Source organism: Sesamum indicum, linkage group LG2, assembly GCF_000512975.1.
Source record: "Sesamum indicum cultivar Zhongzhi No. 13 linkage group LG2, S_indicum_v1.0, whole genome shotgun sequence".
Classification (NCBI taxonomy): Eukaryota; Viridiplantae; Streptophyta; class Magnoliopsida; order Lamiales; family Pedaliaceae; genus Sesamum; species Sesamum indicum.
The window spans coordinates 10551571-10561792 of record NC_026146.1 but is presented as its reverse complement, the minus strand read 5'-3'; the positions used below and the strand labels follow the sequence as shown (position 1 = coordinate 10561792).

General features: G+C 33.1%; 2 protein-coding genes across 2 annotated transcripts in view; one reads left to right on the top strand and one right to left on the bottom strand.

Moving 5' to 3' along the window:
- LOC105155728 (myb-related protein 306) lies at positions 1491 to 3003 on the bottom strand. Its single transcript, XM_011071650.2, has 3 exons — positions 2792 to 3003; positions 2492 to 2621; positions 1491 to 2395 (listed from the first exon to the last, which is right to left on the bottom strand). Exons 1-3 carry the CDS (start codon positions 2922 to 2924, stop codon positions 1666 to 1668), a joined length of 993 nt encoding a protein of 330 aa, XP_011069952.1. The 5' UTR covers positions 2925 to 3003; the 3' UTR covers positions 1491 to 1665.
- LOC105155727 (vacuolar protein sorting-associated protein 52 A-like) overlaps positions 6618 to 10222 on the top strand; it is a 12551-nt gene continuing 8946 nt past the window's right edge. The window contains 7 exon segments of the mRNA XM_020691985.1: positions 6618 to 6820; positions 6925 to 7007; positions 7113 to 7170; positions 7271 to 7366; positions 7747 to 7848; positions 8260 to 8343; positions 9418 to 9498. Of these exon segments, the coding sequence (XP_020547644.1) occupies positions 6812 to 6820; positions 6925 to 7007; positions 7113 to 7170; positions 7271 to 7366; positions 7747 to 7848; positions 8260 to 8343; positions 9418 to 9498 (513 nt within the window). The 5' untranslated portion in view covers positions 6618 to 6811.

The following is a 10222-nucleotide window of genomic DNA, read 5'->3' as shown; positions in this document are numbered from 1 at the left end:
GCTGAGGTTACTTTCTTGCTTACTTTTTCTGTGAAACCCTACCAATATTATTGTATTTATATATCAATCCATCGGCCATTCAATACTTCTGCATGCACCACCCTCCCTACTCAGCTCACCCCTCCAAAATTTTAATTTAAATTAAATTTGATCAAATTTGAATCAATTATATAATATATATATATAATATACTTGTCATGTAATTAATCAACTCACCGTATATCTTTGCTTCATCAATTTAATTACGTAAGATTGAGAAATTTGTCGAAGAATATAAGGGCGTGATTTTTCTACATTTTGTTTTATAGTAAAGGAAAAAAATAATTAATTACAATGATTTCCTCCGAGAGTTTAATTGTATAATTAGTAGTGATGTTTTTTCATTAGTTTAGCTAAGATGCTAATTTTTCATCTGAGTAGAAAATAATGTTAATTTTTTTAAAAGTAAAAATAAGAACTTATAAGAAGATTTTTGTAATTTCAAAATATAAAAAGAAAGCTATATATTCAATAATTATGCTAACTTTTAAAGAAATTATTATAATTAATTAGTCCTTAAAAATCAATTTCTGATCGTGTTCGTATTGCAAGTTGACTCGAATATCTATTTATATATAGATAGATATATTATTTTATAATATTTATTTTATCAAATTTCACTTTCTTATTAACAAATTACATGCATGTAGTGGACAACTTGACGTATAAATACTATTTAATTACACCATGCATATGCAATTATCTCATAATATTAATGCAAAGTTTGGCACGGAAAATACTATATATATATATATATATTATTTCATTTAATTTGCAGCACTATTAATTAATAATTTATTTTGGGGTTTTGATTAATTATTGTGGGGGCTACTGAAGTTACATTCATTCAAACAATTTGACAGCCTCCACTCTCGTTGGCCACCGATTTAAATGTCGTGCTTTCCTTTTTATTTAATGTTCTTATTTGAAGTCGCCATCTCTACCGTCCACCTAATAAATATGGCTACAAGATTGGTAATATATATCTCTCGAGATTTATCACATGTAATTAATTAATACTCATATTCGTCAATCTAATTTTAGTCCCACACTTGATTGGACCCGGTTCGACCAAAGCTCAACCAATTATATGACGAGTATACTACACTTGTTATGTGATTTGAGTACGGTTAAAAAAAAATGACCAATCAATCACAAAGAAAACGTATCAAAAACCTAGTTCGAGCAAAGATTTTTCCATTTGATATATCTTTCATTTCATTCATGCAAAATGTATATTTGCTTTATTCAATTTTTCTACAAAAATGCAAAGCTGCTACTATCTTTGTATATATACTGAATGGAGACGAGCGATTTGAGCAACGTGCAAGCTCTCTGTTTGCCACATTTCAAGACAAAAATTATAAGATTTTAGCCAAAATAGACAATACTTTATTAAGTGCACGACATATCAAATGCATAAAGATGAGAAGTTAATTTCTGACTCGTTGTTAAAGAAAAGTACGTTATTCGAAGTGAAAATTCCTAATTAATCAAGGTTACAATTGTTAAGCCAAGAGCCCAAAAAGCAAAAAATATAAGAAAAATTAAGTAGTAGAGAATCCAACTTTTTGGAACCCTAGAACAAGATTAATTTTTTTTTTTTTTTTTTTTAAAAAAAACTCACTAGAATATTGGTGGGATTTCCATCACTCCTTCAACTTGACCTGCACTTTCATCCAGCAACCACTTCTCAAGAAATGATAATGGAGGATTATTGTTGTCGATTTTCGCCTTATTATGCTGATCATGATCATCATGATGATCAAGTAGCCCACAGCTGCTCTCGGAGCCCTTCTGGCTAGAGTCACACGAAGATTTGTCACAGGCCATGCTAGTCAATTTGTGATCATCAAAAGACAAGATGCACTCCAAGTCATGATCAGCTGGATTAATCCCATTTGCACCGTCATGCTGATCAAGCTGCTGTGGCCTGTAGCACTGTACCGATGAGCCGGAGCCATCGTTGCATAGCTCAGACGGAACGATTTTCCCAAAATCGCGATAGAATCTGTCGCGATTTTCGTTCATGTAGGAAGTGTTAGCAGTGTTAGGGGATGATCTCATCCACCCCTCCAGGAGTCTTGATATGTTCTCAGCGCTGGAGGCGTAGACCGACGAATTTTCACTCAGCATGCCGTGGCCTGATTGGTGCTTGCTGTTCTCATTCATGGCCCTCTGATCACCGTAGCTCTTGGACAAGAACTGATGGTAATGGGCTGTTGAATCAGATGCTGTCTGGGGTTGCAAACTACCTGATTGCAACTTCTTGAGCTTCTTCTTCAAGTGAGTGTTCCAATAGTTCTTGATGTCATTGTCTGTTCTTTGTGGGAGGTATGTTGCTATAGCAGCCCATCTGCACCAATCAGATCACAACCGTCTGATTATAATCTTTGACGATCAAGAATCAGATAATATAATCATGATGAACATATATATATAAATCAATTACTTGTTGCCCAACAAAGCTTGGAGATGGATGATCATCCCTTCTTCATGTGGGGTGAAGTTTCCCCTCTTGATCCCAGGTCTCAGGTAATTAGTCCACCTGAGCCTGCAACTCTTGCTGCACCTCATCAACCCTAAAACCAAAACAAGAACAACGTCGTTCGACTAAATTATCGAGCAAATATATACCAAATCAACTCGTAAAATATATCACAAAACAACATAATCCAATCCCGAATACAACTTTTAGTACATATTCATGAATTCTTCAAAAAAACACAAAAAATCAAAGAATTATACGTACCGGTGTTTGTCGGTACCGCCCTCCAGTTTCCGGGGCCATGTTCTTGAATATAGGAGACCAAAATGATATCTTCCTCAGGAGTCCATGGGCCTTTCTTGATACCAACTTTATCACAACATGGAGGTCTTCCCATTTTCTTGTTTCTTGATTTGGGGGGGAGGGAGGGGGTAGGTGGGGAGAGAGGAGAGAAGTGATGAAGAGCTCTCTATATAGTGACAAGAACTTGTGAGATGAGAGAAGCTGAAATAAAAAGAGGTGGTATATAAGTACAGATAGGGAAAAAGTCAATATGGCTACAACTACAGGAAGAAGATCATAATTAGGGTAAAACAAGAAAAATTTTGGTCCGTATCCAACTACATCGAACCTGAATCGATCATATGGGAAGTGCAATACACTTATCGTGTAATTGGTGTACAGTTTAAGAAAAATGACAAACCACAAAACAAGGATGCATATTTGTTATATGATTAATTTCATTCGATCAAACCTAATCCGGAACAAAAATTTTCCATAAAAGAGTTGAAGAATTGTTCATATTTTCTGGGTGTTATGGGATCACGTGGTGACACTGCACCTCTTTTATTTTTGTGTTGACCTAAGATGAACTTTGCATGTGAAGTTATTTCCGAATTATGTCCATAATTGATGAAACATTAACATCTTCATTTTGCAGCAGAGAGTGTGGTACCTTGTGCTGGTGTGGGTTGTACTTGATTCTTGAAGGGCAAGAGGGCCCCCCCTCCCCCTTCCATTGACAGTGGGATGCAGTATTTTCCTAGGATGTAATCCTACTACTAGTGTTGTGTTGACTTGACTGCATCCGTATATTATGGCAGTTAATGGCGGTTGTTGGACATTGCAAGTACTTTCTAGCTAGTCAGATGAAAGCCCATACTTTCAGTACTTTCTTGGGCCCCGGCCCAACTCAATATAGTCCGGACTTATCCTAATGTTTGGATTTTTGTTTTGAGTGTTTTGTTTTGTATTTTAAATATAGAAAAGAAAAATAAAGATAAATAAGTATATATGTTGAAAATAAATATGATGTTTGAATTTATGTTTTGAGGTAATTTAAAATATTTTAAAATAAGTGGTGTAGGTTTAATGTTGGGATTTGGGAGACAAAAATAATTGTTCACTGTCAAATTATATTTTTTTATATATATTTTTATATATAAATATTGTATATTCAATGTTATATTTTTTGAGTCACAAATCACTGTTTATAGTCAAATCATGTCTCTTTTATATTATATGTATATAAGTATATATATATATATATTATACATAAAAAGTTGAAAAATAAAAAAACACACAAATAAGGTGTAAAAACATAAAAATAAATATTGAGTGTGTTTTATCTTGTCTGGAAAAATGCAAAAACATGCATCCAAACATAGTATATGTGTTTTACTCCCGTAGATTGAATTTTGGGAAAAAATACGTAACCTTTATTCATTTATGAGTAAATTATAACGATCTTTTATAAGATTTGGTATAATTATGAATACCCCTCGTTGTTTTAAAAACTACCAGTACTCCCTAATTTTATCGATTGTTTAACAATTAGCCAATTCATTAGTCTCTGTTAAGTTTTCATCCATTTTTTGTGGTCTAACCAAAATGCCATTGTGAGATAAAAATTATAATTTTATATTTTTATTTTTTTTTATTTTCTTTACAGACTAAGTTGATAATTTTTTTATAATTTTTCAAAAGTTTCATCATCATGTTCCATTTTAGTAAGGACAAAGTTAACAATTTTATACCTTCATCAAATAATTACAGAATTTCATCAAACATTATAAAGAAATTTGTAATTTTTCAAATAATGAGAAATACTCATAATTACAGTAAAACCTCTATAAATTAATAACCTTGGGACCATGAAATTTTATTAATTTAGAGAGATATTAATTTATCGATAAATTAATATTTTATTAATTAAAGGAGATATTTTTTAAATTCAGCAAATTTAGTACATATGTATTGAAAATAAATGAATTCATATATGTTTCATTGATTATATTCATGCATCAATTAATTTTTTATAACTAATTAAATATATTCATGTATAATATCAATTCATTATTTACAATTAACTACTATATTCATAGATAAATGTATCAATTCATTGGAATAACTTAAATATACATGTTTACATTTATTTGTTGCACTTAAATAACTATTATACCCAATTAAATATATTCATGCATGATGAATGAAACATATACTACACATAAATCTCAATATGATAATAAAATAATTCATAACACCCAACCATGTTTTCTCATCTAAAATGCATCACAAAATCATCCATGAATGATCAAATGCGTAAAGCATTACAGACTTCATATTTTAGTAAATTACCATAATATTTATAATTGTAGTATTTATGAATTATTAATTTAGAGTTTTAATGGGACCTAATATTTATAAAGGAATTTTCAAAAAATTATTATTTTATTATCTTATCGAATTTGATGATTTTTTACAAAGGCCCAAGTCGGGACCGGAGGATTTTATTATTTTAGAGAGTTTATTAATTTATAGAGTATTAATTTATAGAGGTTTTACTGATATATCAAATATTAAGAGATATCGTTGTAATTTACCCTTAAATTATTTAACCAACTGTATCTCCACCCACTCTTCCTCTCTTGTTTGTCCACTTAAATTTTCTCCAATGTGAAACGGAATCGCTCAAGCGAGCACAGCATTACGTTAACGACTTTATACTTTTGTACGTGTATTTTATAAACTTCTTTCTCATGGACTATATATACAACAAAGTTAAAAGCAACTTCCTTGTTCACTTGTCTCTCAAATCGATCACTTTTACCAATTTCATCGACAACTCAGCATTTTATCCACACCTTTCTTTGTATTAGAAAATCTTTCAATCAATTTCGATTCGGGACGAAAAATTATGATACTTTTAAAATAGTTTTGATTCAAAAATGTTTGAAATTTAAGAAAACGAACAAGCTTTTTAGAGGTTCAAATTCTGTACAAATATCGTACCTGAATGGATTCATGTGTCGTGATTTTAGCCTTCTAAATATTGAGTGTTTGACGATTGTGATTTCAGATCACCAACCTCAGATTGAATCGCACCCAATCCAATTCGACTAAAAAGTGTGCGAGGTTCTATAGGGAACAATTTTGTCTTTTTGAAGGGCACCTCATGTTAGACCTATCAAATCCATTACTGTGTATTAACATGTATTAATATGTGCTCATATATTTATTGAGCACTAGTTGTCGTTGCACGCGGTTCCCCCGAGCATATAAAAAAATTATGATGTAAGATGAAGAAAAAAAATTGTGATAAGAAAGGAAAAAAGATATGTGAGAAGAAAGAAACATAGGGTGAGATAATAGAGAAAAAATATATTGTCATTATACGTTTATTAAAATTATAACGAACATGGATTAATTTGTAGTGGGAGAAACATGGATTAGTGGGTGAGAGGAAAAAAATACAAAATTATAAGATTATTAAAACTTTTGAAAATTACTATTCTAATTATATTTAATTTGGAGGGAAAAAAATGAATTTAAGAGTAAATTTGGGTATTTAAAAATTAATACAACAAAAGATTTTCTTTTATAACACTACAGATATAGATTATTGTTTTTTTATTTGTTTATTAGGCGGGCCTGAAGTGTTGAGGCAGCCCAGTCACGCCCAAACTCCCGCGGCCTAGCGAGGTAAGGGGGCCCCCTGCGGCGTTTCTGTCAGTTTGGGCGGAGGAGGTGTTATTTTCAGCATTGGGCCAAAAAGGTGAGCCCAGTTGCGGATCCAAAGCGAAATGGCGCAAAGATGGTATTGGTATTGCATACTCCGACATCTGTGTCAGTCGTTGGTGAACGAGAACGACGACCTCTTAAGCCAAAACCTGATGATCTGATCTGAGATTACTCCCATAGAATTACTCTCTTCTCCAAATTGCATTTCTCCTTGTGTTGTTTTTCTACACGATAGATAGAGGGGCGCAACAGGTTTCAGAGAAGATGACTGAGGTAACTGCGAATCAATCAATAATTTCTCCATTAAAATTTCTCGTTATAGTTAATTCGATCTACTCAATATTTATCATATGTTTACTGCGGCATTATATGGATAGGTTGAGGCAAATGATGGGCCGCCACCTGTTTTAGATTTGGGAGCCTTTGTTGGCGAATTGACGGTTGAAGATGATGCAGCCAGGTAGGTCGTAATTTCTCCAGATACCATTTTGTAGGTCGTATACATATTCACATCATATGTTTTATGATTTGTTGAATGTGTGGTGTGCCCTGTCATTTTTGTCAGTGATGATGTCTCACTGGAGGGACTAGAGCAAGAGCTTCAAGATTGTAAAACTGATGATGTATTGTACAACAAGTTTTTGCACTCTGCTAGTTGATAATATTAATTTGCTGGATTTTTTTTTTCCATCTTTCATGGGTTTTCTGTTGTTTCCCTTGAAGGTAGTTGCTATGATACTGTCTAAAGGTACAAAATTGCGGGATTACACCAAGGATGTCGAGAATAATCTAAGGCAAATTGAACTCGACTCTATCGAGGTTCTGATTAAATACACTATTTCCTTTGTTTTGATCTAGGCATTTACATTGATCTTGTTTCCTATGATATGTTTTTTTTTTCTTTTTAACAGTTTTGTATGGTGTTGGTTAGTTCATCCTGGAATGTATTGTCCTTTAAAAGATGTTTTACATGACTATAACTATCAGAGCTCTAAAGGGAGAATAGTTTGTAACAAACACAAGTTCCACTAGAATTTATACATGCCAAAGGTCACTCAATAAGATTACGGTAGTTTTGGCGGTTAGCGTATGCTTGAACTGATATATCCATGCATCTAGGATGACTATGTCTAAGGTTTGTAACTCATTTGAGCTACACTCACTTGTCCGAACTCCTTTTCCCTTTTCGTTCAAGCCAGGATTACATTAAAGAAAGCGACAATCTAGTCTCACTTCATGATCAAATTCATGATTGTGACACCATCCTGGCGCAAATGGAAAAGCTTCTAAGTGGATTTCAGGTATCACATCATATATTCTATTACCGTTCAGTTGCTTCTCATTTTACTGAAAGTGTGACTTGGGCGTCACCGCATCAGGCACATGAATTTCACATGCTAGGTATGTCACTTGATAAAAACACTTGAAAACATATAAAGTAGGAGTAAATAAGGATTAAATTGGGATTAATGAGAACCATCTGCTCTCTTGGTCAACGTTTTGGAATTATGTAAGCAAATAAGTTAAGTTGCTGCATTTTCCTATGACTTCTTGTGTGCGAAAGTTCTGAATAAACCTCCTTGTTATACTGTTGATTCATTGTGTTTCTTACTTTAATAAATCACCTCCAGTCAGTAATTTGTCTATCCTCTATCAATCTCTCTACTAGTTGCACCAGAAAGACCATACACTAATTTACTATCATTTGGTAGGCCGAGATAGGTTCAATAAGTTCAGATATAAAGGTTCTTCAAGAAAAATCTATGGATATGGGGCTCAAGCTGAAGAATCGTAAGGTAATGTTGTTCGTTGTACCTCTTTAAAAATTTCAGTGCAATTGTTGGATAAATAAGTTTGTCCTAGGGCCTATTTTGGTGAATTTTCTTTCTTTGCTTTAATTGTAATTTTGGCATGCCATCCCTTTGCCTGTTTGTCTATCTTCAATGTAATGTAAAGAAGCAGTCTCTTATTTTTCACGTCTAAAAAATTATGATTGTCCATCTTATAATAAAAAGTAAAGTTTCCTGGATTGCCAAGTGAGAATTTCTCATAATGATGTTCTTCGGTGTAGAATATTTCCTACAACTAAATCACAGTTAGTCAGGCAATTTCAGCCTGCAGTGTGCATCTTCTGTCTATCTTATGTTGACAATGTTCCTTTAAATACTCTCAATAAGACGTTTGGTCCTTTCTTCTCTTGCTTGCTATATCTCCAGAGACCTTCTTTTGCTTGCTTAGTATTTGTAGTGTGGCAGGGACAACACAAATTGGCATTAAAACATCTAATATGTGTAGTTATCAAATAGTAAAGGACACATTTCTAATAGTATAAGCTTTTAGATCATTATTATGGTATTAAATCCAAGCCAGAGCTGAAGTCCTAGAGCACCCCTTGGCTCAAGAAGAAACTTCAATTTATTCATTTGGTATTGTTTTCTTTGCTGATGTTCTTGTTTTGAGTTTTCCCAATGAGCACCCCTTTTTGGCTCACATGTTTGAAGTACTAGAGTTGTTAACCTATTAGGTTGACATTCTAAAGACAATCGAAATTGAAAGAAAGTGATTCAGAAGGGGCGACTAGTAAATAGGTCCTAAAGTTTGGCATTCTATAAAATTTTGGGCCCAAGTCCCTTAAACCATCCAGTCCAGGATATGTAGATATCCGGACCGCTTTTTGCATGCTTTACACAACTATCCATGTAGCTACAAGAAGATCCAAATGCAGTAACTTTGTGCTTGATTTGTTATGAAGAGATTATTTCTCTGTATAGTTGTGCAAAATATTTTCACAAGCTTTTGTGATGTTTCAAATAGCTTCCATGTTATGCCCGTTATATCTGAAGCCATGATAAGGACTTGTTAATGTACAGGCAGCAGAATCAAAATTGGCTAAGTTTGTTGAGGATATCATCATCCCACCAAGAATGATAGACATAATAGTCGATGGAGAGGTACTTCAGGCTTTTGTTGGTGTGGTTTCTACCACCCTCTTCTCTTACTTTTTTTGATATTTCATTTTGGAAAATCAATATAAATTCTGCACTTGACTCGTAACTTTTTGGTTGCAAAATTTAGATTATTCCTTTATATCTTTAATGTTTTTCATCTTAGATTTTTGTTCTTGATGAAGCATTTAATGTGCTTTTTTACTTATATAAGGCCATTAAGAAATCAGACCTCAAATGAGAAAGTAATAAAATTTGAGGCTTCTAACAAAATATTCATGGTGTAAAGCATCTGAAAATGTAGAAAATTAGTTCGAAAAATTCCACACAACCATCAATGATGTTTTAGGTCATCAATCTAGCCAATGAAATAGAACAATAGTAGATCCCTTGTCTTGTTCAATCCACCCCTAGAATTGAATTTAACTCACTTATTCAAAATTGTGCATCTCCAAGGAAATCACAAGTACGTGAACTATACAAACGACGGATGAGCTGCATAATCAATAAGTGATTTAAGGATTCTCTATTGGATCCAGGATCATCCCGAAACCAATACAATAATACACGCAACATGAGATAGTTATCAGTGATCAAAGAACATGGAGTTCAATAGCTTTCATTTATCCAAATAAATGAAACAAATTTTATTTAACTCATAGAATTATATCCTATGGCAGAAAGGTCCACTAACTGGCTATCCATGGTATATCAATCAATCAATATTCCG

Excerpts from the sequence above, each read along its gene's own strand:
- LOC105155728 (XM_011071650.2), bottom strand. The coding sequence starts at position 2,924 with ATGGGAAGACCTCCATGTTGTGATAAAGTTGGTATCAAGAAAGGCCCA. Across the intron at positions 2,622-2,791 it reads GGCGGTACCGACAAACACCG|GGTTGATGAGGTGCAGCAAG; the intron begins GTACGTATAATT and ends TTTTGGTTTTAG. Across the intron at positions 2,396-2,491 it reads CAAGCTTTGTTGGGCAACAA|ATGGGCTGCTATAGCAACAT; the intron begins GTAATTGATTTA and ends TGATTGGTGCAG.